The sequence below is a fragment of the Pelmatolapia mariae genome, linkage group LG7 (genome assembly GCF_036321145.2).
Source record: "Pelmatolapia mariae isolate MD_Pm_ZW linkage group LG7, Pm_UMD_F_2, whole genome shotgun sequence".
In the NCBI taxonomy this organism is placed as follows: Eukaryota; Metazoa; Chordata; class Actinopteri; order Cichliformes; family Cichlidae; genus Pelmatolapia; species Pelmatolapia mariae.
This window is the reverse complement of record NC_086233.1, coordinates 38,444,975-38,471,293: the sequence shown is the minus strand read 5'-3', so window position 1 is coordinate 38,471,293 and position 26,319 is coordinate 38,444,975. Positions and strand designations below refer to the sequence as shown.

General features: G+C 39.4%; 1 protein-coding gene across 4 annotated transcripts in view; it reads left to right on the top strand.

Annotated features, from left to right (window-relative positions):
* LOC134631071 (proline-rich protein 5-like) overlaps positions 1 to 26,319 on the top strand; it is a 40,084-nt gene that overhangs the window by 10,708 nt on the left and 3,057 nt on the right. Inside the window, exons 1-9 of one of the 4 annotated variants that reach the window (XM_063479024.1) lie at positions 4,487 to 4,597; positions 14,530 to 14,610; positions 14,835 to 14,883; positions 15,800 to 15,861; positions 17,059 to 17,120; positions 18,764 to 18,830; positions 20,045 to 20,136; positions 21,784 to 21,921; positions 23,377 to 23,494. In XM_063479024.1, coding sequence (XP_063335094.1) covers positions 14,580 to 14,610; positions 14,835 to 14,883; positions 15,800 to 15,861; positions 17,059 to 17,120; positions 18,764 to 18,830; positions 20,045 to 20,136; positions 21,784 to 21,921; positions 23,377 to 23,494 — 619 coding nt within the window. In that variant the 5' untranslated portion in view covers positions 4,487 to 4,597; positions 14,530 to 14,579. Of the gene's footprint in view, positions 1 to 3,390; positions 3,412 to 4,463; positions 4,598 to 14,529; positions 14,611 to 14,834; positions 14,884 to 15,799; positions 15,862 to 17,058; positions 17,121 to 18,763; positions 18,831 to 20,044; positions 20,137 to 21,783; positions 21,922 to 23,376; positions 23,495 to 26,319 lie in introns of those variants that run through there. The other 3 variants (XM_063479023.1, XM_063479022.1, XM_063479021.1) reach the window with 3 other exon arrangements.

Sequence of the window (26,319 nt, the reverse complement as noted above, 5' to 3'; positions counted from 1 at the left end):
CTATGAAACTAGCTCGCGTTTGGGGAAAGCTATATTTTGCATTTCCTGGGTGTGTAAGTGTGATTACACGTGACAGCCATATTTACAAAATTAAAAGTATAGTTGTGTTGATTTTAGAAGCGAAAGAAACTGAATCCATTGCAGAATAATTATTAACTGACCTCATTTCAAAGAAAACAGTTATGTTTCAGACATATGTGGGAAATGTTTACACTTTTTCTTTCTGTTAATGTGGGATTTTTTTTTTAAATTTGATGTTAAAATAAAACAAGTGATGGACTGTTAATTTTAGTATTATTAAGTATTGGGACAGTCATAGAGTTTCTGTGATGTTGCCTCTGTACCACCACCACAGCGGATTTTAGATCAAACAGTGAAGACTGAAGTGCAGAGTTTCAGCGTCATTTCAAAGAATTAAACCAAAAGTATTGCATTAACTGCAGAGGAGTTGTAGACTGTCATTGTGATTTGGCACTATGTAAGTAAAGTTGAACTGTAGTCCTCGATTTTCAGAGGACAAAACAAGATTTTAAAAGTAAGGGCCCGATCACCAAATGTGGCATTTCTTTCCTTGAGACCTTTGAAATGAGGCTGTTGGGTCTGTTCCCACAAACCCCGCTAGTTCTAGAGACTTATTCATCATGAAAGAAAACAAGACAGTCGATCGATCGATTACTTGCGCAAGGGAGGCCTCGTTGGTATCTTAGCTCATCACGAATGACCCCGACGATGGCCTCCTCCTGCTGCCTTTTATAGGGCTTTGAGTTGACGTCACGCCGCAGTGCATTGTGGGATCGCGGCGCCATGTCAGAAGGCCACAAATCAAAACAAACACACTGTGTTGGAAGCAGGACTGCCAGAACCACGCTTAAAATCAGCGCAAAAGACAAAGGGCTGTATCGCGACCGACTGTGCCCAGACGCCAAGAAACGGTACATGGAAAAAATAGCGTGCATCGGTAATGTGGACCCGTATGAAAAAAGGCAGTGGAGCGGAAACCCAGACAGCCTACCGCCGTTGTCCTATCCCGATATCGTCGCGTACCTTGTCTGTGGAGTCAGCGCATACACGGCGAATCATTTTCGGAATTATAAATTCCTGGAGACACACATCTAATTCACAAACGGTTGGGTACAAGATTTGGCCGTTTTTAAGCCTCCACGTTGTGAGTACGTTGACCATATGACCAAGATACAGCCAGAGGTTGCCAGCTGTGCGTTGCCATGTAAATAGTTTGCATTTCATGTGTATGTACTTGCTAAGTACATGTGAACAGATCTTGAATAAAAAAAATAAACATACTTTTCTTTTCTGTTTCATATTTCATATGCTGGTTTGCCTGCAATAATGCCAAATAATACGCTACTCCGTCAACATGACGTGGTTCTGCAGCATCACACATTAGGATGTTTTATCTAATTATCTATGACCTCAGCGCATTCAAAATAACACTAAAAGCCTATTAAGAGAGATATGAATTTATTTAGAACTCACCGGAAAGAAAATGCCGCGAGCAAACCAACAAAAAATTCGGGATGGCAGAGAACTCGATATCCGCTCGTCTGACCGCTGCAATCCAAGCCTGACGTCTTCGTTTAGTAATATCGGATACATGAGGTCCCTCCCGTTGCCTCCAGGAGGGGAAACGATGAAAAGAGAGCCAATTTTCCAGCTTCTTGCCTTCCTTATCGTGTGATCTAACGTTGCAACACAGCACGTACGAACCATAGCTGACGCTTCCGTGTGCTTTCCTTGGCCTACTGTCATGGCGGGAGGGGGCGTGGCCCCGCTCCCGTGACATCACGCTCCAAAGCCCTATAGAGAGACAGTTCACACAAAAAGTAACGCCCACATAGTTCTAAGACAAGGCTTTGTATGTATATGTGTGAACTTCTATATGTAAGTAGGAATGTGTGTGTGTGTGTGTGTGTGTGTGTGTGAGTGTGTGAGAGACCTCCTGCTGACCAAAGGGTCGTAAACGCAGGAAGCTTACATCAAAAGAAGCAGATAGGATGTATCTGCAATAAAACATTATAGCCCCCCCCCCCAACCAGAACCTCGAGAATCTGGGGGGAAGGACAGTGGAATCCCTTTCATCAGAGTTGGCAAGCATAGAAATGACAAACATTAACAATTCACTCTAACAGAGGCCTTCACTGCTACCATGCTCAGTTGCTCCTTATTTGTGAGTCTCTCTGCCTTCAGTAACTGAAAAGGGAGTTTTAGACATTGACTTTATCTGTCCCTCACTGGGGAAAGTCACTTGTTAGTAGTACAGTAAGGTTCAGGAAGAAAAAAGTGAAATGGACATATATTAGAAAAATACATTTAAATCAATTTTAAAAAACAAACAAAAAAAGCCAAAAAGGTTACCAAAAGATAAACAGATATAAATCTATATTATATATATCTGTTTATGTACAGTGTTTTGATATTCCCTGTGTGGGAATTTTGCAGTCTGACTGCTGTCAGGATGAAGGATTTGCAATAGTGCTCCATCCCACACAGTAGCTAGAGCAATGATTTATCATGATTTATTATAATTTCACACTGGAAATTATAATACATTTTTACTGATGCTGTCAGTGTAACCGCGTTAGCGTGGTTAGCTCGTTGACGCCGTGCAGCCCCACGCACGGGCGATCCGTGGTAACTCGCTAACGGAGATTTGCTGCGTTAATGCTGTTATGGCGTTAACGTCATTTTAATGAGATTAACGCTGACAGAACTAATTTTCACTGCAATTTTCTTTGTTTCCATGTTTCGTTTTAATGCACAACTCCGTAGTGCTCAGTTGTCACCATTTTAATGCAAGTGCATTTTCCACTAAAAAAAACACCTGAGACATATCACGGAGCGGCTTGTGACTAAAATATATGACAACATTAGGACAATGCAGCCTCCATTTTTTGAACTAAAAGAATGATAACACGAGCAGCACTGATGACACTGTCGATTACTAAAATATTAAATAGCTGCAGCTATTTAGGGTTTTCCATTAGGTGGTAGTACCAGGTACTTTTTTCAAGAGTAACTCAAGTCACTGTTCTGAGAAACTCTTGGGTTGCTTTTGCACTACGCTTTAGGTCAGTAATATATAAATAGTTAAGTTATTCTCTTGGCAGCCATACATGCCAGTGTCAACATTGTCTCCACCATATTTGACAGATGATGTGGTATGCTTCTTTTCTCTCCATCTCATGCTTTTGTCTCCCCATAAACCTGGTATAAATTAATTTTGATTTCCAAGATTTCAGATTTTAGTTTTTCTTCAGAACTGTGAAGGATCTTTTAGATGTTTAGTTGTCAGTGTTTTTGTTGAAAAACTGTTGTCAGACTTTTTATTTACATGTTGCTCCTCAATACAGTTTTACAGTTCTATTGCAGGTCTGTTCTTACTTGCAAATCTGGGTGAGTTGCTTGTGTTTCCATCATTTAACACATCAGCGTGTTACAGAGCTGCGCGTTAAACGAATCATCAAACCAAAATATTTTTGTAGAGGATTTTTTTAAATAATTGAATTATTCATATAACTAGATGAATTGTTGTCATGCCTTTTACTGTTCTGATAAATTATTGTGTTTATTGCGCCTAGTTTCAAAGAACTGACAGGTTAAATGCCCAGGTTTTTCCTGTTGCATTGGTTCCTTACTCATGTACCTGCAGTGTAGGTCAATAGTTGCAGACTGGTTCTTGGTCATCATGTTAATTAATTGTTAATTAATTTTTAATTGTGAATCACAAGAGGCTCATTTTGGGGTCATATTTAAGACCAAAAAAGAAGCACCGTAGGTCATAGCACAAGAAACTGATTTGTACAATGTGTGGAAAATTGTACAGAAAGAGAGACATGTCACCAACAAAAAAGGACTACATCCAGTGAAAGAAAGTCTGTGTAGTTTCTGGAAAGCAGAGTACCTGGAGATCTGCATTTTATAGAGAGAGGCTGATCTTGTATCTTTGCACAGGAAGCTGTGGGTTGATAGAAGTCTGTCTCTCTGGTTCTAAATAAATCCGATGCTGCTAAAGCCGCTTTGCTGCATCAGCTATCAACAGAAGTTAAAGCAGCCTAGAACAGGGGAGTATTCCCTGTATGTAACTTGAAAGAATCAAGATCAACATAATAATACATTATCAAAATATCCGGGTTAGCCTAATCTTATTTGATCATCCATCATGCAAGTTCTCCACTTTCAGAACCTCAAAGAGATGTGGTGTTTAGCTGCAGCACCTTTCACTTTCTTCCTCCTTTGCATGCTAGCAAAGTCACAATGCAATCTTCCAGTTCTGTATACAAGTATTACTGTGCAACTCAACCACAGCTAAATGCACTCATCACCTTTGAATGTCTTAATCTCAGATTCACGCCTGTCTCCAAGGAGATCAGTTTTGTATATTTCTAAAATGCTGAAACTGTGTTTTAGTACGCTGATTATTCAGCTGCGCTTCCCTCTCTCTACAGCAGCCAGCTTCCATAATGGGATCTTTTCGGCGTCCCAGACCTCGATTCATGAGCTCTCCAGTTCTGTCAGACCTTACCCGTTTTCATGCAAGCACACCTGCTCTACAGATCTCCAACATCACTGTGTGGAACAGGTGAGCTGACTTCAAACAAGAAATCCCACAGTACTTTAGCTTGATCTTTGTGATCCATATTTAATTTACATTTAAAACCAAAGTAAGCCGAAAGTGACTGTAAGCTAAAATTTGAAGTGTTTTTGTTCTGTTGTAATTTAGTATTTTTATGAAGTCACTTTTCCATCAGCAAGTTTCATCTTCCCCTTTTATTCAAAGTCGGTAATTTATGTCAAAGGGCCTGCACTGACCTGTTACACTTCAAAATTTTAAACAGGCAGCAGTTAGAGGTTTCCACATATACTAACAAGTCAGGCTGGAATACAGAATATAACAAGAATTTGCCTGAATGGAGCACTACATTGGCTCAGTTCATTGGTATAAATATCAGACGTTATCAGTTCTAGACTGCACGACTCCATAATCCCAAAACAAAATGTAGAGATATTATCTTACTTTTGTTCTACCTTTAGCACTGGGGTATGTTTTTCATGTGTATAAACATTGGTTTTAAAAAAACAGAAAAATATGCTAAGAAAAGAAGAGGTTATATTGAAATTTTCAGAGGTTAGAAATTTTCTATTTGGTTTCATATCTGATTAGCTTCTGATTTTAGTGATTTAATCTATATTGGTAAAGGCCTAATGAGGGCTGCGTGGTTATGTCTAGAGTTATTATCATGATAACAAGTCTTTTTTTATTTCCAGACTGACCATTTTCCTGAAACCTTTGTTACTCGTGTTTGTGGTTGAATGAAAACAATTCTGCAAAGAAAAGTGGGCCACAATTCTTCCACAGCGACATGAAAGAGTCATTGCCGGTTGTTGCAAATGCTTGATTCCTGTTTTTGCAGCCAGAGCAGGAAGAACTGACTTACTTACTTACTTTTGATTAACAGATAGCTGATTAAATAATCTGTTGAGCCCCTTTGTCCCTGGAGGTTCATGGGCTGTGCCGCCAGGTCTGTGATTTAACTATAGACTTAACATAGCAGCAACTGGTATCCAGAGAAATTGCAGAATCTCACATAAAAGCTCACAAAACCATTATTATGACCACCAAACACAGCTAAAACAACAAACAATCAACAACAGGTAGACAGATTCTGCGAAAAGATGTAAGCACAAAGTGCGGATTCCCACATTCACCCAGTGATGTTTACACGGATCTACACGGACAAACAATGTCTCTGCTGAAAGCACAGTCTTCACGGATATTTCAAAACCAAGTTTTATCACGCTCCAACCAAAATTCACTGAAAAAGCAGCAAAAGAAGACCAAATATATGCTTCACGTTAGAATTTATGCTAATATTTTTTTAATCTTACTTTTTCTGTCTGGCTTCCAAAAAAAAAAAAAAAACTCAGATAAAAACACATTTCCTGCATAGCTCCCTCTCCCAGCTTCAAGAGTAGTTTTAGGCCATAAATCACTGTTTTCTACCTTATTCGCTTGTTTATCCACAGATGCATTATGCACCAGTCTACCATTGTGTACAGTGGGGTGTCCGCTTTTTTTGTTTTACAAAAATGACCTAAGTTATGCTGTTCAACAAAATTTTCAACTTTCACAGATGGTGCCAAATTGTTCCTATGCTTAGCTTAGCCTCTAATTAAACCTGTGTAACTTTGCTCTGTGTCACTTCAGCAGCATTGTTCTTTCCATAGGTAATGTTTATATGTTGATTCATTCAGTTTTTGGTCTACTCCAGCATATTTTCAAAGGGTTTATATGCTATAAAAGCTAAAAAAAAAACATTAGTCCAGGATAATAATTTTTCATATTTTTCGGTGTTCCATCCTCAGTTATTTTGACACAATTGCATCTGCTGTGATCCTTACACCTATGATTATTTCTCACATGTGTTAGCTTTGATACCAAGATAGGGTTTTTTTTATTTTATTTTTTTGTGAAAATGGAGTTTAGAATTTTAGAGAAATATTCAATTCATTTTGGGCATGATGTTTTCAAGCTGGAACCCCAGAAAGCCCATATGGTATTAAAGGTTAAAAGAAAAAAAAAAACCTAAAGTATCTTGATGCGTGCTCTATTATCTAGGTAAGAAAAACCCCAAAAGTTTATTCTGCTCATCTGCAAATGTACTCTATATAAGTTTGGGGAAACCTGCAGTCAGCTGAGACTGAAGAAGTCACTTGGATGAGTGATGAAATGTTTCTCCCACTGAAAACGCTACGTCCAGATGAACAGAATTAACTTTTTGGAAAGTATATGAGGAATGTGAAGGGCCTAGACATGGTGCCAACATAGCTTAAATTGCTCCTTTGCATTGATTCTTCATCCCTGTGGAACTGTACTAGAGGGTTGGAAATGTTGAGGGTGGTAGAGAATGCTTGGCTGGTTTGTCCCAACTAGGAACATGAAGGAGCTGCACGCTGTATTAGTTGAAATCAGGTCAGAGGTAGGACTGCCAGTCTAGGATGGACTTGTAAATTTCTTCTAGGCATTCAGTTGTATTTAGGTTTGGTGACTGCTAAATGCCATAGCATGTGACTCACATCATTACCATCTGTTTCTTGCTATGATAGCAACTGCACTCACTGGCAGCAGTTGTTTTCTAGCAGGATAATGTGTGACATCACAAGACTGAAACTGCTCATAATTGCCTCAAAGAACTAGTAAAGAGCTCAAGACGGTCACCTTGGATTTACCTCTGAACTCTCATTGACATCCGAATTCAGTTCAGTTAAATTTTACTAGCGCCAAATCACGACAACAGTTGCCTCAAGGCATTTTATATTGTAAGGTCGAATAATACAATAATACAGAGAAATACTGAGAAAATGACCCCTTATGAGCAAGAACTTTTGCAACAGTGGAAAGAAAAAACTCCCTTTTAACAGGAAGAAACCTACAGCAGAACCAGGGAGGGGCGGCCAGTTGACTGGAGAGAAGGAAGACGGGACAAAGTCACACTGTGGAAGCAAGATAGAGATTAGTAATAACTAATAATTAAATGCAGAGAGGAGTATAAACACACAATAAAGGGGGAGGGGGGGGGGGTGTTGAGTGAAAAAGAAACACTCACTGCATCATGGGAAGTCCCCAACAGCCTAGACCTATTTCAGCAACTAAGGCAGGGCTCTATCTAATATGCTTAACTATATGCTTTGTCAAAAGCTTTAAGCCTAATCTTAAAAATAGAGAGCATGTCTGTCTCCTGTGTCCCAAGTGGTGGCTGGTTCCACAGAAGAAGAGTCTGGAAGCTGAAGGTTCTGCCCTATTCTGCTTTTAAATATCCTAACCTTATCACACGATTTGCTGAAGAAGATTTGAAGGAGTCAGGAATTACCAAGAAGTGCATGAGGGTGCTGCAGGACATGCACTAGAACAGCAAGACAGTGGTGTGGTGTGTCGCTGGTGTAACAAATGGGACTGCATCAGGAATGTGGTTAACAAACAGATGTGGACCAGCAGCAGTTTTCATTGACTAGGAAGGGAGCCTGGAGAGGTGGAGGCATACTCTGATCAAGAGTAAAGAAGAGTGAGAGGGAAGAAAGGTTAATTTGCAAGAAACAGATGTAGAGAAGGAGGAAGAGGTAAACAATCCAAAGCAATGACTGGTGTACAAGAGAAATGAAGAGAGTACAGGCAGGGTGGAATGGGTGGAGAAAAGTATCAGGGGTGATTTGTGACAAGAGGATGCCAACAAGGGTGAGTCGAATTCCTCGTTTGTGTGTACAAACTTATCCAAATAAAGGCTATTCTGATTCTGCTGATTTGGTGGCAGTGCCAAAAGACTGAACGTGGAGATGGAGGTGGCAGAGCTGAAAATGCTCAGATTTTTTTATTGGAAGCGACCAGGATGGATAGGAATCAAAATGACTCTTTCAGAGGGATGGCTCAGGTTGTGCATTTTGGAGAAAGAACTGGAGATAAGATTGTTTCGAAATTATGCAGAAGAGTGACAGTGGAAAAGTACACCATCTTTCAGTTCTGAGGTTTTATGTATCAGAACAAAAAAATCATTGTGTCCTTCACAATTCACACAGATTATTGAAATAACCTGAGATGAACACTTGACATATCACATCATGCATTTTTTTTTAACAGAAACTAAGCCAAGGTGTAGACGCAGTGTGTGAAAGATTAAGTACACCACATGATGCAGTGACCTGTAGAACCACTTTTAACAGCAATAACTTGAAGTAATTGTTTTTTGAATGATTTTATCAGTCTCTCACTTGGCATTCACATACCTAAATGCTTCAGACTAACAATGCATTTTTTATTTCATTTCATAGAACTGGACAAAGGGTGTTGAATATGGAACTGCCAGGCAGGAGAAAAAGAGGTAGAGCAGATTTATGAATGTAATGAAGGAGGACATGGCAGTGTTGGCATTACAGGAGCGGATGCAGGGGATGGGGTGAGAAGGATGAAGATGAGCTGCTGTGGCTTCCTCTAAAGGAAGTGGCTAAAATAAGATGGAGAAGTCACAGTTGAAAATTCTTTATCCTACTGCAGCTCAGTTTGTCAGGGTGTTTGGATTATTTTATCACTGACAGGAGGAGCTCACACCTCTGAATCTCTGGCCTGTTTCCTGCACTCCACAGCTCAGAGCAGGATGTTTAATAGGAAATAGAGGCAGCAGCAAGGTCATATCCTGAGAACCAGCTTAGCTGCATGCAAGGACATTGGACATAGAGAGGACACACTTAAATGCAACTGACCCAAGGAAAAGAGAAACAGCCTTACCTAGAGGCATTATATTTTAGGTTGTCTCTCCATCCGTATGTATATATGTCTCATTCTTATTAATGCAATTATTTTCAGCAACACAGATTTACCTTTAAACTCATGTGTCTGTGAAGGTTCTCAGTCATCCAGGTCATCGTAGTCTAAGGAGCTTGGAAAGAAAAGCGTCTAGACTTCTTTAAGTTGCTTGAAGACGTTTCACCTCTCATCCGAGAAGCTTCTTCAGTTCTAAGGTCAAATGGCCGAGAGTCCCAGATTTAAACCCAGTGGGAGTTTCCCCCCAAAGAGGGACAAAGGACCCCCTGATGATCCTCTAATCACCTGAGCCAAGGTGTGAAAGCGGGTGTGGGTCCCAATCAGCCAGGGTTTCGGGTGAGCTCATTGTGAATTGTAGCCAACCTTTACATGGAGGAATTGTAGCCAACCTTTACATGGAGGAATTGTAGCCAACCTTTATATGGAGGAAGTGGAAAGAAAGGCTCTTGGCTCTTTTAAAGGGAGAGTACCCAGCCACTGGTACAGATATGTAGACGACACCTGGGTCAAAATCAAAACACAAGAAGTGGAATCCTTCACTGCGCACATTAACGCCGTGGATAAAAACATCAAGTTCACCAGGGAAGACACAAAGGACGACTGTTTGCCTTTCGTGGACTGTGCCCTGCAGGTTGAAAAGAATGGAAACCTCAACATTGAAGTTTACCAGAAGCCCACACACACGGACCAGTACCTCCTCTTTGACTCCCATCACCCTTTGGAACACAAACCTATAGTAATTAGGACCCTACACCACCATCCAGAACATTTTCCCTCTAAGCCTGAAGGGAAAAAGAAGGAACACACACATGTAAAGGAAGCACTTAAAACATGCGGTTATCCTAATTGGGTGTTTATAAAGTCAGCAAAGATGCACAGAAAAGAAGATCAGACACCAGCGAGGGAGGATAAGAAAGACAGACGCTACAACATTGTCATCCCCTATGTAGCCGGCATGGCACAACATAGAAGAGCCACCTCCACAGGACAAGACTCAGCTGTCCATCTGCATCTAAAGGACAAAGGTCACTCCTTCGAGGATGCCAATGTTTACATTTTGGACAGAGAGGACAGATGGTTTGACAGAGGAGTGAAAGAAGCCATTTATGTCCACTGTGAGCGACCATCTTTGAACAGAGGCGGTGGTTTACGACACCAACTGTCTGCCATCTATAATCCAGTTTTAAGATCCCTTCCCAGACGCCTTAATGCCCACTCCCGTCCTGGGCCATCTGACCTCAGGAAATCACATGATAGGGTGGGGCCAGGTTTCACAATGAGCTCACCCGAAACCCTGGCTGATTGTGACCCACACCAGTTTTCACACCTTGGCTCATGTGATTAAGTAGAGGATCATCAGGGGGTCCTTTGTCCCTCTTTGGGGGGAAACTCCCACTGGGTTTAAATCTGGGACTCTCCACCATTTGACCCTTAAAACTGAAGAAGCTTCTCGGATGAGAGGTGAAACGTCTTCAAGCAACTTAAAGAAGTTCAGATGCTTTTCTTTCCAAGCTCCTTAGCCTTAAACTCATGGATCAACTGATTAATATTTGTCCAGCAGGTTACTGAACTCATAAAACACATCTTTGGAATTAACTCAAAGAATACAAATGTCTTGTATAATTAAGGGAGGCATCAATTCACTGTGGCATTATAACGTTCTGCAAAAACACTTTTTGGGTAATATAGCAAAACATACTGAATGAGCGATTAAGATATTCCTCTCCTTCCATCTCAAATGTAACATCTGACATTAGAGGGAAGACATTTTTACAATTTAAGTAACACTCTTGGCATAGAGTGTTTGTCTTTTTCATTGGCTAGTACTAAACCTAATAACTGGTTGGGTCACTTCAAAGTTTTCATTTTGTTCTTCTTAAGCCAGTGTGTGTGGACTGGCTGGTGTGATTTGGATTTTGTCCAGAACGCAAGTGTGCTTCAGCTTGAGGTCAAGAACAGATGGCTGGACATTCTTCTTCAGGATGTTTTGTTAGATGGCAGAATTCATGGTTCCATTTACCACAGCAAGTCTTCAGGTCCTGAGGCAGCAAAACAGCCCCAGACCGTCACACTACCACCACCATATTTTACTGTTGGTGTTAGAGTCAAATTGTTAAATGTTGCTTTTATTGTACTTAAATTTGTAAGTCTTGGTTCAAACTATATGATTAAGGACATTCCTTTGTTTCTATTGTCCTCCCCAGCCTGTTGAATGGTGGGGGAGGCTATAGTGTTTAACTACAGGGACATCGTATGTGAAGGTTCTGTTTCTGCTTTCTTATTTAGTGAGGATGTTTTACTTGCCATTTATGACCTCACCTGTGCTTGTGTATGGTGAGATGGTGAGACCGTTAGAGGGGTTAAGCCATATACAGGGTGGGGGAGATTACCCTTTGGTGAGCAGGAGGTCACACAAACGCACCCCCAAACGCACACACGCACACACACACCTAGTGCCTGACACTATAGCGGGGGGGGGGGGGGGGGGGGGGCGGGATTACAATGAGTGTTTGTGAAACTGTGTGTCACAGAAATAAGAGGCTTCAGGGGAAGCTGGTTCTTCGAAGTGGTCTGACACCGAGGGCAGAAGGGCTGCTCTGAGATCCTTCCCTTGCTAACATGTGAAAAACCGGTTGAGCTGTTCGTCTTGCTTTGTTAACGGGAATAAGTTTCTGAACCAGCGGGGCCTGTGGAAGCGCAGACCCAACAGTTGGTATGATGTTACTTTTACGCCAGATGTAATGGGACACACACCTTCCAAAAAGTTTAACTTTTGTCTCGTCAGTCCACAGAGTATTGTATTAGTATTGTAGTGGCCACAGAAATTGAACTCTGCTTTCCAAAGATGACATATATTACAGTTCAGTTATGCTATTATAGTCACTGATTGGAGAGGTTGTAATCACAGAGTTGTGACTGTAAGTAGTAAAAAAGATAAATATAAGAAATTTGAGTTACAACTTTGCAGCTCTCAATATGGACACATTTGTGTATATTTTCTTTTCTGTAATTGTAACGTGTGTGTGTGTGTGTGTGTGTGTGTGTGTGTGTGTGTGTGTGTGTGTGTGTGTGTGTGTGTGTGTGTGTGTGTGTGTGTGTGTGTGTGTGTAAAAAAACAAATAAAATTCTAAAAAATGTTACAAGTGAAAATTTCAAAAGTTCAAATTTGTTCTACGCATTGTCGCTTTTTCTGAAAACTCACATTTTGCATTATATATATATTTATTTATTTATATTTATATTTTTTCAAATAATGCTACCAGGCCAATAAAATGATGAGTTGAAGGTGGTGTGACTTTCATTTGGGGAGGGGGGGGGGCTTTCTGCAAGCTGCACTACATGAGAGACATCTCCATTAGGAGGTAAGATACAGATCACTATTTTACATGTTTATAGTGAAATAAATGTATATAGAAAATACTTGCATGTGCATGAATATGTTAAGAAGTATATTTGATTGTTTGTTTTACTTTTTAAAATTTATTTGTAGAGTAAAACTGTTAATTTTCATTTGTTGCCTCAAGGCAACACTGTGCAGTTAGTCTAATTTTTTTCAGGCAATATAATGCATTAGCATATGTGTGTAGAGATGTGTTTGTGTGCATTTATATGATCATAGTCAAGGTTTTTTACTTTACAATCTACTGATAATTACAGGACATGGACATAAAAACCTTTTATGGAAGGAAACCAAGGGAATGTGCAGAAAGTGAGGACAGTGAGCTTTCAGGGAGTGACAGTGAAGTAGAGGAGTGGGTCCCTCAATCAGGTTTGAGGGACACTTAGGAGCCAGGGGGTCAGAGGTCAGCTGGTAAAGTAAGTGTGTGTGTGTGTGTGTGTGTGTGTGTGTGTGTGTGTGTGTGTGTGTGTTCGTGCGTGCGTGCGCCCGTGCATGCGCATCTTCCTGTTGCATTTCTTTCTTTCTAATACTTTTTTCTTTTCGATGCATGGTGCCAGGTTGCAGTGGTACACCAAAAGCAATGTGCCGCAAATGCAATGTGCACCTCTGCTTCACCCCGACCGCAACTGCTTCCTGAGGTTCAACACTGAATGCACAAGACACCCTGAGAGATCCCTGATCAAGTGTTGGATGTATTTTGGTGTTTTATTGCTCTGTGAAATTGTTTATTTGTTGTTTGTTCATTTGTTCATTCGTGTCGTACTAATAAAACTTATTATAGAATAACTTGGTGTTTGACTACCCTTGTCGCACAATGTTGCGTTGAAGCAACAAACCAATATCTGTTTTGGGGGGGGTCAAATTTTATGATTGGTATATTATTACAGATCCTAAAGCTCCCCCAAAATAGGGTGGATTTTTTTTTCCCAAAAAATAAAAAAGTCATGCAGTAGAGGGTTAAAACGTTATATTTTTTGATATTTTTGTGAAAGTCCCCCTCCCCCCCAAATGAAATTTTAATCTTTACTGCTCTGTGGTGAAATGCTGATCAGGTATTACCATGTGTGCCTGACCAGTGGGTTGGTGTAGAATTTTCAAATTGATACTATAGGTGCATCTACTAAAAATCTTGGACAAGTTTTAATATCTGTGAAACTTACCTCAAAGTCAGGGTCAGAGGTCAAGTTTTCTGAAAATCTTTTCAGATTATTGAATTCAGTAATCTGAATCTCAGAATCTCAGATCCTGATAATCTCAATTCAGGGCTGAAGTGCAGCCCTTCACAGCAGTCTAAGGTTTTCATGTGGCCTTTGTGAAAACTTAATTGTTCAACCCTTAGAAAGTGATTGCAAATGGGTCAGTGACCCCAACTATACCTCAGAAGTTGTGGCAGAAAGGTTTAATAACTACAAAGCCAGTGTCCTGGTGTTGCTGTGACAAATCCATGAACCCAAGTCCAGTTCAAAATTTGTGGGTAGACCTGACCAATGCAAATGAGGGAAGAACTCACAGTAATTTATTGTTTGGAGCTTGTGGCATGCTACCCGGAATATTTGACCCTGGTGGTATAAATGTTATGATGCCTTCAGCTTCAACTGAAAATCTAAGGAAATAAGTAATCTAAGTATTACATTCTGAGTTTTTAAAATGCCTAAGATCTAGCTTACTGGAGACATAATGCAGTTTGCTGTGTTTTTAGTTCTTCAGAAACTCGGTATGATAAAACAAAGACTTCTGTATTTAAGTTATGATCGATACAAGCTAGAATTTATTTGCTTGGCCTGTTTTATTTCTCTCTCAGGGTCCAATCAGCTGTGATCAAGGTGTTCAAGGGGGGAGCTCTGCAGACTAATGAGCTCTACACACTTAACGAGAGCATCAGGTGACACTTTACTTTTTCTTTTCAAAGTAGCCTTGTTGAATCAGAACAGAACAAAATGCAGAGACAGAAGAAGTGGAAAGAGTCGGCAGAAACAATAAGTGAACAACTAATTTAACTTTAAATGAACTTAAAGAAGAAACTGGTTTGGACTGTGTGAGTGAGATAAAAAGGAACATGTTAGCTGCCAGTCTTCCTCACTGCTCAAGTCTTCTGTGTCTTTGTAGGTGGCTCCTTAAAACTGAGATGGGTTCCTTCATCACAGATTACTTCCAGGTATTTTCTCTTCCTCTGTTACCTTTTATTACTCCTGAGTAAAGTAACAGAGTTCATGTCAGCAGGAGTCTCTAAGTCAGAAACATCTGAAGGTCTGTTTGTTTTCAGTGGGGAGGGGAAACATTTACTTTTGTCGATGTTGGGCGCTGTCCTTACTTTGTCTTATCATTAGCCTTGTAGTACTGGTACTGGATTTTTGAGCATTTTACCAATACTCAATTCAATTCACTGCCACCACAACAACACCCATTTCAAAGAACGTAATATATTAAGGTAAAAAGGACTACAATTTTGGAGAGAGAACACTAATGATCAAAAGTGAATCCTACATGGTGACTGCCAGTAGGAAGACCTCCAGCAGAACCAGGCTCAGTAAGAGGTAGTGACGGGATGAGGGGGAAGAGAATAGAAAAAAGTATTGCATAGAGATATCAGGAACAATAAACTGGACAAAATACAAAGTACAGTAAGTAGTATAAGGAATTTAATAACATAAAATAGTGGCATGTAGGTGGAGTGGTGAAAAGAGAGGAGCAGCGTAGAAGTTCTCAGTGCATCATGTAAAGTTGCTACAATTTTATAGATTTTTGCTGATATGTTGATCACCGAAATTATTTTTAAAGTTAATCATTTTTAAAGTTAGTCAAATTTGTTATTTTATGGAAAATAACCTTTTAAATTGTTATGGATTGTGAGCCACAGGAACTACTGTATCACTGACATTGTAGTTTTTGTGAGACTTGTAGTATTTTACAGTTCTGTCTCGCTTGTATTACTGATCTTAAAATTGGAAAGGCATTTATTATGAAATTCCAGGCTTTTTTTGACAACACATCCTCTTTGTGTTCAGATATAGTGTCCTTTTTAACTTTTCTTCTTTTCTTTCTTTTTTTAAATGATCTGCATGTTATGTCAGCACTGAGTTTCTGGTCTTCGTCTTTGCGCTGAAATATCTTTCCTGTTCACGTCCTGAAGCAGGTTAGCTTTCATTCTGTCATGACATTCAGATTAAAATTTTTGTGGTTATTCTGAAGGACTTCAGTAAAAAAAAAATGTAATATTTAAATATCCGGTGTTATTATCAACAGTACAGTTCTGCTTTATATATGCACCAGTCAGCCACAGCATTATAATCATAAAATAAAGTGAAAAATACAGAAGATTACAAATCACTATAATGTTCTGTTAGGAAACCTTGCAATCAAGCATACATGTGGATAATATTGGACATATACTAAGTCCTTCTAAAAGCCAGTATGTTTACGGAGCTGCTTAAAAAGCCTCTGGGCACTGATTTAGGTAGTTATTCACCTCATAGTGCTTTATTAAAAAAGCATTTTGCTCTCAGACTGCAGGCTTATTCGTGGTTCCTAGTTCATTGTTCAAGTTGTTCAAGTAGAATGGGAGACAGGCCCTTCACTATGGAACCAGCTTCCAATTTGGATTTGGAGAGACAGACACACTCTCTGCTTTTAACCCTGGAGAACCCATGGGGTCAAATTTGAACCCATGATTTCCCTAGAAAACCAATGGGGTTGGCTCTGACCCCATGGGTTCTCCAGGGTTAAGATTGGACTTAAAACTTTCATTTTTATAATGAGGCTTTTGGTTAGGGCTGGAGATATCGAGATTAGACTCGGCAACAAGTGGCAATACAATATTTCCACAGTCTGGAACTGAACTCTATTCTCCCAAACGAGAATGCTCGCCTCAAAAGAGTGGGATTTATCAGAGATGACCTTCAGAACTTGGGAGTAAAGCATGGAATAATTAGCCTGCCTGTAGTCTTGACTTCAGCCCTGTCAAGCACCTGTGGGACTTGGGTGTGCTCTTTTTGTACAGACTCACTAACTTGTGACAAATGCTGGTTGAAGAATGGAATGCCATCCCGCAGTAGTGTGTGATCCACATGAGGAGCAGAGAGCAGAGGTGAAGGACTGCAGTGGCTGTGTATGGTTCTTCCACATGCTTTTGAAGCCTGTTTGTTTGAATCAAATGTGGCTCCATTTAAGGGGAAAGAAACCGGCTTTGCAGCTATGTACACTTTACTACCAAGAAGCATTATTAGAAGTCGGTGGTGATCCACCGACAAGGCGCAGGAACTTTCACTTGACCCAGATGAAACTATGGTGTCATTTGATATAGTCTCTCTCTTCACTTGCATACCTACAACAGAGGCTACAACAGACACCTACAACACCTACAACAGAAAACGACTACAAGAAGACAGCTCCTTAGTAAGGCAGAACCAACTTCACCCCCGATCAGATTTGCACAGTGTTAGACCTCTGCCTTAGCACCACATATTTCAAATACAACAAGAGTTTTTACAGATAAAACATGGATGTGCCATGGGCTCCTCGGTGTCACCTATTGGGCAGTATGCAAATTATATGGAGATTCCATGACACTGTTTGTTCAGAACTATTCTGATTTACTAACATTCGCACAGTCCTAAAAACAAATTAATCCAAATTTGGTTAATGAATCCAGCCATAATTTCCTTTGCAAACTCTTTTTTTTTTGCTCAGAATAAGAACATTTCCATACAAATATTTGTAAATGAATCTCATTATTTGTTTGTTTTTTAATGTCTCTGTAGTACAATGAGCTATCTAATGTTAGTCACTGCACAAGAGGACCAATGACTTGAATCTCTTGATATTAATTGATATGACTGCTTCAGTCATTTAGCTTTAATCAATTTGCTCTGAATTCAAGGTCAAGAAACAATTTTCACCTTTAGATCTCTCTCAGTGGCTAAGGTACTTTATGAATTACTTTCACTAACACCAGAATTCAATTCATAACACTGAAATTCTTAGAAAACCTAAATTTAAAAATTGTGTCACTAGGAACAATTCATGGTACTAGAACTGCAGTCCCTGATCAGTGTCAGCCGTTGCCAAAAGAGCCAAGCAAACCAAACAAAAAAGCGCTGTGAGTGCTCCAAGTCTGGTTGCCCCGCGCAACTGAGAAACCACAGGGCTCCTGGTTCCTGTGACGAGCAAAAAGAGCTGCGAAACTAAAGAGCAATCTCTGCTGTATCTCATTATCTGAAAGGAAATGTGTGCTGTGTAAATGTGTTCACTGTTACAGTAATGATAGTTTCCTGTGCTACTTACTAACACAATAAATAAGGAAGAAAAGCAATGCTTTTTATACTCTGCCTTTAAAATATTTGACCCACATGTTAAAACACCTGTATGCATGCTATAATAACAATAATACCTTGTTGGTCACTGCTTCAGTAGTGATATTTTTACATAAATACAAGCTAGAGTGGCTGTGGCTCAAGAGGTAGAGCAGGTCATCGACTAGCTGGAAGGTCAGTGATAAGATATTGAACCCTGAGTTGCCTGTGATGCATCCATGTGAGTGTTATTATAGTGATATCAGGTTGAAAGTGCTTAGGTTAGAAAAAAGTACTCTTATAAATGAGCCTCGTAGTATTAAAATGCTTTGTGTGCTCAAATTGAGTAGAAAAGTACCAGCCACAATATTTATAATATGATTAGTTCTTATCTAATGTATGAATGGATTTTTGTTTGGGTATTAGTGCGTTAATTTAGCAGGTGGGACACTGACAATGATTTTCAGACAGCGCTGAACACAGGATCACACAGTATTTGGACTGGTTAACTTTCTTTCAGTCTGAGTCTTTGGGAATCTCTTTATAATCCTGTCTTCTGTTCTAATCTGACATGTGGTAAGATTAAATGTATGATTATTTTCTGTTTTATGTTGTCCCAATTTGAAATTGCAGTTGCATGAAATGTGGCGTGAAATTTAAAGACATCAGCTTGTAGATGATGACCTACTTATTGGCTTGATTGTCCTGGATACACATTTCAAATCTTTGTCTGTGTTGATGTTTTAGAATCAGCTGCTGAGTCGAGGTCTATCTGGAGTCCTGGAACAGATCCTTCTTCAAAACAGTGACACTGGTTAGTAGGGTGTTAATATAAAGAAGCTGAAATCTCTTATGTTTAGTTCGCCCTATGTTTACTATCGGCTAAGAACAATGTAAATATAGGATTTAAAATGACAGAGGGGAAATTTGATTAGGTGGTATGGTATTTAAGCCACTGAGAATTTTGCATGAAGTCATTTGCAAGTAAGTAAGGTTTATTTACATAGTGCTTTTCAAGAACAAAATTCAAAAACTAATTTACAATACAGAAATAGGGATACAATATGTCTGTGAAGGTTCTCAGTCATCCAGGTCATTGTAATTTCCCCGAGGGGACCTCGCCAAGGGATCAGGGTTAGGGTTAGGGTCTTGGCCTAATTAAATTTTAGACTAAAGCTAAGATGCCTTTACATGAGCTTACACAGGCCGTTCTCTCAAAAATGAACAGCCTGTTTAAAGTCTGACTGAATTTAAACAATTCAGGAAAGAAGAGTGGGCCAATTCCTCCAAACTGATGTGAATAATTAAGTCTTCCTTGCGCTCTCATAACTCCTGACAGCACAAACAAAAGACTAGAATTTCTTATGTTGCTATGTATGCGTCTCAATCCAGTTAATCCCACCAAGAAATATTGAAGTTTATAGCACTCTAACATTATATTATGTCTTCAATCACCTGGGAAAATATTTAGCTGAATCTGCTCTTAATTGGCATTCCATTAAGACTGAACAGAGTAAGTTAGTAAAATTTGGATTAAAGGGAACTGTATTGATATTTTTGCACTCCCACTGTAGAAGTTATTGAATTCTATTATGTTGGGTTTTTTAGCTGGTTTAGTAAATTGTGACTATTGTGTGTGAAACTGGTTGAAAGGATTGAACTAATAATTGTTTCTCTAATAATTTTGACTGATTTAAAATGTGAAAAAATAAAAATGTGATAAACTGTGACTCTGATGGCACCCCACGTTTTCCAAAAGTTGCTGTAGTGGCCGTGTCTGATATTGTCTGATGGACCATGGAATCACTGCATATATGATTATGTTGCCACTATGTTGCAGCCAAATAAAGGATATTGATCTGTTATAAAGTAACAGGTTTCAGCAGAACATCATGCTTGTGTCTGTCTTGTGTTAACCTGTTTGTTTATACAGACAGAAAAACAGTATGAGTAAGTCCTCAGATGGTGGGAAAAGCTCAGCATATCACTGTAATATTGGTTGTATTTCTAACTCTTGTGTCCCCACAGATGACAACCAGCTTAATGTCCTTGCCTGTATGTGGGACCAGTTCTTCACAGAGACCCTCCCTACACTGCAGGCCATCTTCTACCCTGTCCAGGTAAAGTGTTCATCGTCCACATTACAAAAATGTATAGTTCAGTTCTTCCCGAACTTTAATAATACGGCATTCAATTAAACCAAGACTTCTTGAGCCTTTTTATATTATGTTACGTTACTTTAAAATAGGGCTGTCAATCCAGAAAAATGATTATACAGTGAGTTTTGCAGACAATGTTGTGATCTGTGGTGACAGTAGGAAGCAGGTGAAAGAGAGAGATGAGGTATGCACTTTAAAGAAGAGGAATACAATCTAGTAGAAGAAAGACGGGTACAATCTGTGTGAATTGGAGTTAGGGAGGTGTAATGTTTAAGATGCATGAAGTACAGGTAGTGAAGGCAGATGAGTTTAAAAACCTGGGGATAACCATTTGAAGGAACAGTGTAAAAGAGAGAAGTCAAGAAGAGGTTGCAGGCAGGTGAAGTGGGCAATTTGTGACAAAAGGGAAGTGGCGAGGAAGGATGGTAGTGAGACCAACTATATTATAGAGTTTAAAGATGGTTAGTCTTACAAAAAACATGGGGAGGAGCTAGATGAGTCAGGAGTGGCAGATCATGCTGAGTGTTTGTAGACAAAATAAGAGAGGCAAGGATGAGATTGCGTGAACATGTAGAGATAAGGGCTTGTGGATAAATTAAGCAAAGGATATTGAAGAAGGAGCAGCTAAGGATATTGAGGCAGGAAGAAAAAATGAAGACCAAAGAGAAAATTCATTAATGTAGGGACGGCGGACATGCAGAGGGTTGGTGTGACTGGAGATGTAGGCCCTTAAAAGGAGAGGCTGAAAGAAGACATTTGTATAGTACCAGTTAACAACAAGATGCCATATAATGTACGATATAGACTCAAAAAATGTTAGAGAGAGAGAGAACCCTGATGATCAGATGAGTAATCACTGAGATATGGAGGAAGAAAAGGAACTCCCATTTAACAGCAGAACCAGGCTCAGGGCGCAGGGGTGAATAAATGAAAATTGTGATGTTCATAAAAGTAAATCTTTTTCTTCTCTTGCTACATTTTTGAATTTGTGAGATTACCATAATGGTATCAGAACAGTCAGATGTTGGGTTTTTTCTGTTATTGTCATAGCTCAATTGTCCAAAAATGTTTTGGACACACAATATTGTGTGTCCAAAAATGTTTTGGACACACAATATTGTGTGTCCAAAAATGTTTTGGACACACAATATTGTGTGTCCAAAAATGTTTTGGACACACAATATTGTGTGTCCAAAACAGCTGTGTCATGGGCTTAGTCTGTGTCTGTGCGTGGTTTTAGAAGATCTAAAGTTACAGATTTAAAGCCATCCATCACCTGAGGTCATTTGAGTGCAGAGGTTATTAGATTAACCCTCTGATCTGAGGACTGAAGTAAAGTGCTTCTGAGCAATATTTTTCATTCTTTTTGGTTGTATTTTTTCACATTATCTAGATTTGAAATCATATTGGGATGAAAAGCCCACATGAGGTCACCGTAATGTAAATTATGAAATTGTAATGTGAAGACTTGGCTGAAAGTGAAAGTAGGGCGCAGGTAGCAGTGGTTATGGTTAAGGCAAGTGTCCAGCGAATTAACCAATAGTGAAATGTTGTCTTTAATAATAGTCTATGTTTATGTATTTTTGAATATGACTTTGTGCATTCCAGGGTCAGGAGCTGACTGTGAGACAGATGGCTCTCTTGGCCTTCAGAGACCTGGTGCTGTTAAAACTTCACCTGGAGGAAACTCTGGGAAATGCAACCTCTATTCCTCCATCAGTCACACAGATGCTACTGGTGTTACAGGTAAACACACAATCACTCGCTCTATTTAAGTTAATTACAGGTCAGTTACAGCCTTTATTTCTTAATTAGCACGATATTTCTTCATGGCCAACATCGCTGTAACCCAGAAACCCAGAAAATACAATTAGATACATATGAAACAGTTTGACCATGTTAGCTTAATCATATTATTTGGAAATGCAGCTAAAACTGAGCTTGCATCAAATGTTAATGTCCCAAAAGGTAAAGAAAAGGTATGAGCATAACATAAGAATGCAGTTAGGTCAGAGGTGTAGCCATTATTAAACAGAAAGTACCTTTGTGAGTCCATAAAAGTTTAGTTTTTTCATTTTGGGTTTCATTTTGGGTTTATTGCTAACATATTTGACTCTTATGTAAGCTAAGTACTGGTGTTGTTGTTGGTGAAATTACAGATAAAACTGCAAAAATAAAAAAAAAACAGGCTATTTAAAAGTACTAATCATCAGTAATACCCCTAGATCTAAACAGTTTTAACACGAAGACCTTCAATAGGTTTTTGATTTTTGGATACAGATATTACTTACCAATACACTAGTTGATACCATTCTCTATATTTTATATAAAATAAAGATATAACAGATGTTATAATTCTGACACATTACGGGGCCAAAATAATCGTACTTCTGCCATCAATATTACTACAATACTAAATTGTTTTTCATTGTCATGACAGTTTACACTAAGTTCAGACTTAGTGTAGACTTAGGCTAGCTACATGGTAGTTGTTGCTGTTGTGATGATTTGTTACCTAGCATTCAGGACCTAAATCAACCCAAATCAACTTGACTCCACTGTAATAAATGGTGGGGAATTTTTTCACAATAATTAAGCAATTTAAGAATTTGGTTGTATGTTTGATCTGACAGAACTATGGCTGCTGCTTGTCTACATTTAAAGAAATACTTACTAAAGGTTCATTTAGTGTGGGACCAGGAGGTTGCCCCGAAGATGCTGATATAAAGCATTGACTGCTTGCTAAAGTAAACATATTGGGCTGTGAAGAATGTTATATTTGCAAATGTAACTAACATCCTGTATAGAAGATTGCATTTAGTTGAATTTTTCATTAGCTGTAAAATGAGCCCAGTCTTTTGAACATTCTGACCTGTCAGCTTTGACCACAAAAAACAAAATATTAACGCACAGCGATGTCAAATGTAATCCCTTGAAATTGGCACATCTTATGGGGGGTTAGTTAGAAATTAGAAAGTATCAGATATATTAGATTGCATTAATACTGCATGAATTCCAGTAGCAGCAGTTTGCCTAGATGCTTTTCATTACTACTGACCACTCTGGTCCTGGTATCCATCCTTACTTAGTATTTTGAAGTGAGAAAAAAAATGTCTTCAGTTTTTAAAATATCGTACAGAGGCCCAAAGGTACTCACTTAACATCAAAAATTGCATGAACGTCTTTGTCTTTTTCTGCCAGGGTATCCATGAGTCGGGTGTTCCAAGTTCGGAGTATCACCGTTTGGAGAGTCTAGTGGAAATTGTTGTGTCTCCATATATCTGCAATGTCCTGCACAATAGAAACAGCCACCAACTAGGTCAGTCCACTGATCACTGATACTGCTTTTACATTACATTGATTTGTTACAGTTAAAGTTACAAGTTACAGATTTTAAGTCTTACATCACCTTGGGTCACCTGAGCGCAGAAGTTATTGGTTTAACGTTCTGAGTTGAGGACTAACGTAAAGTGCTTTTGAGCTATATTTTTCACATATTTTGGTTCTATTTTTTTTCACATTATCTGGATATGACATTATATTAAAGATAAAATACCAGAAGGTTAGTTGTACTCCCAGCACAGTCTCGAGAGGAAATTTCAGGAGACAGGTAGTAACTCTGGATAGGGCCGTAGAAGGTCCTTAACCCATCAACAGGACTGGTATCTGCTCCTTTGTACAAGGAGGAACAGGCTGAGCACTGCCAGAACCGAACAAAATAACCTGGCTCCAGGTTTCATGACAGCGTGGCCTCTAATGGGCCCTGTGCTCACTGCCTGGAACAATGGATCCTGGTTTTCATTTATCATAAAATACCAGAATTGGCAGGTTGATGGCTGAAATCTTGTGCTTTTCACAGATGTGAAAGGTTCCAGAGAACCATGGAAAGTGTTATGCTGCATGTAACATTGTTCAGCACAACCAATTTGGTGGTGGGTTAGTGATGGTCTGGGGAAGGACGCACAGACTTCTACAGGTTATAGCACCCTGACTGCCATTAGGTATCAGAATGAAATCCCTAGATCCATTGTCAGATGCTACACTGGTGTGATGGTCCCGGGGTTCCTCTTGGTGCACAACATTGCCAGGCCTCATGTGGCTAGAGTATGTAGGCAGTTCCTGGAAGATGAAGAAAATTGATAACATTGACTAGTCCCCTTGCTCGCCTGGCTTAAATCTAACAGAACACCTCTGGGACATAATGTTTCAGTTCATCTAGTGCTGCTAGGTTGCACCTCAGACTGTCCAGGTGCTCAGTGATGCCCTGGTCCAGATCTGAAAGGAGACTCCCCAGGATGGCATCCGTCTATTGTTAGACAAGCACATGGGGGCCATACAAACTACTGAGTACCATTTTGAGTTGTTGTAAAGACATTTCAGCATAATGGGCTAGCCTGCTGCATCAATCTTTCACTTTGAGTTTTTGGGTTGTCTTTGAATTTACCCTTCTGTCAGTTGATCATTTTCATTTCCATCAAAAAATGTAGCTTATCTGTGTTCCTAACCAGTCCATACCAGTACTGATAGTGATTGCATGACTTTTTAAAATCTTTTATCTTCCTTTTAACTTTTCAATAGCTAACCAATGATTTCTGATTTCAGGTTGCTCAAACATAAAAAAAGGTGCAATGTTTTTACATTGACCTCTGCATACATCTGCAGTTGATTTTCAATACAAATCTAATGGTATAGATGTCTTTACTATGACAGATGGATTACATTAAGAAAGTAATGTTTATGTTTTTAAGAAATAATTAGTAAGTTTGCAACAAAAGTGCCTGCTGAACTTAGTCAGCTTGTTTCAGAGGTCAGAGGCAATGTGCTGTTTAAATCCTCTCAGAGGTTGGCCGCTTAATCTGCTCCTGCTGCACTGTAGTTTCATTCCAGCAATAACCAGTTACTTCACGTTTCAAAACACAATCTGCTCCTGTTGGAGGAGACTCTGAAAATGTTTTACACACATACACAATCTCTGTACGACTGAATAAAGATTAGTGGATCAAATAGCTGGGTTTAATTTCAGGATGGATCAGATCACAAATCTTGCTGTCTGCTACTGAACAGTTAGATCAGTGCTCATCTTCCCTACAGCATTCTGACAGGAACACGTTAGTTACAATAAAGTAACGAACTGTAAATAAATAACCAAAGATATTTTCTATGAGTCATAATTCTTCACAGAATTATTAAAAACAATCATTAAAGTGAACATATTCTGCTTTTCCTTCATTTCTGTCAGATATGTATGGAAAAATGGACATCTATTAAAACCTATCAAAACAACCTTACACCTCTGAACAGCTTTCTATTCAGGAAAGGATCTCATAGTGCCTTTCTACTTGCACCCTGTAAATGTCTGCCATCTTGTGGTCACAGTTGGCTATTGTTTCTTGAGGGCAGTTCAAGTAGACTTGACTATAACCACTAGGGTTCTGGGCTGCACCACTAGAGTCTGACCCAGAAGTTATATCCATGTTTTGTACTGGCTGTGATCGGTGTTGATCATTTCTGTCATTTCATTGACGGTTTGTGTCCTGTTAACAACAGCTCTGTCCCACTTCCCATTTAAGGGCTGCATCCATTGCAGGATAAATTGGGACACAGCTAAAGGCTGGAATTTGTCAAGCTAAAAGGCCAGCATCCTCTTCTGGTTGTTTGCAGTATGTTTTCACTATGTGGAACACTAACAACAAGCAAGTATGCTAGACCAGCTCCCCCTGGCTGTTCACTGATCTGAAGTCAGTAAAGTCTGAATGTCATTGTACACATGTGCAGACATGTTTGGAAACATAGCAGTAGCAAGTGAACAGGAAATTTACATCATGATTGTCACCACTGGGGGTTTCTCTGTATTGTTGTAGGCATTGGAGCTTCAGCAAACCATGGTGAGAACAATTATCTATAAATGAAGAAAACTTGGATCAGTGGTGAACCTTCCCAAGAGCAGCAAGCTTGCCAAAATTACTCTAAGAGCACATTGACAACTAATCCTGGAGTCACAAGAGAACCTAGAATGACATCTAAAGAATTTCAGGGCACATTTCAGGTCCAAGACTTTTGGGAAAATATTCTTTGGACTGAGGAGACAAATATAGGGTTAGATATAAAGGGTTGACAGAACTAACATAGCAATTCATAAAAATA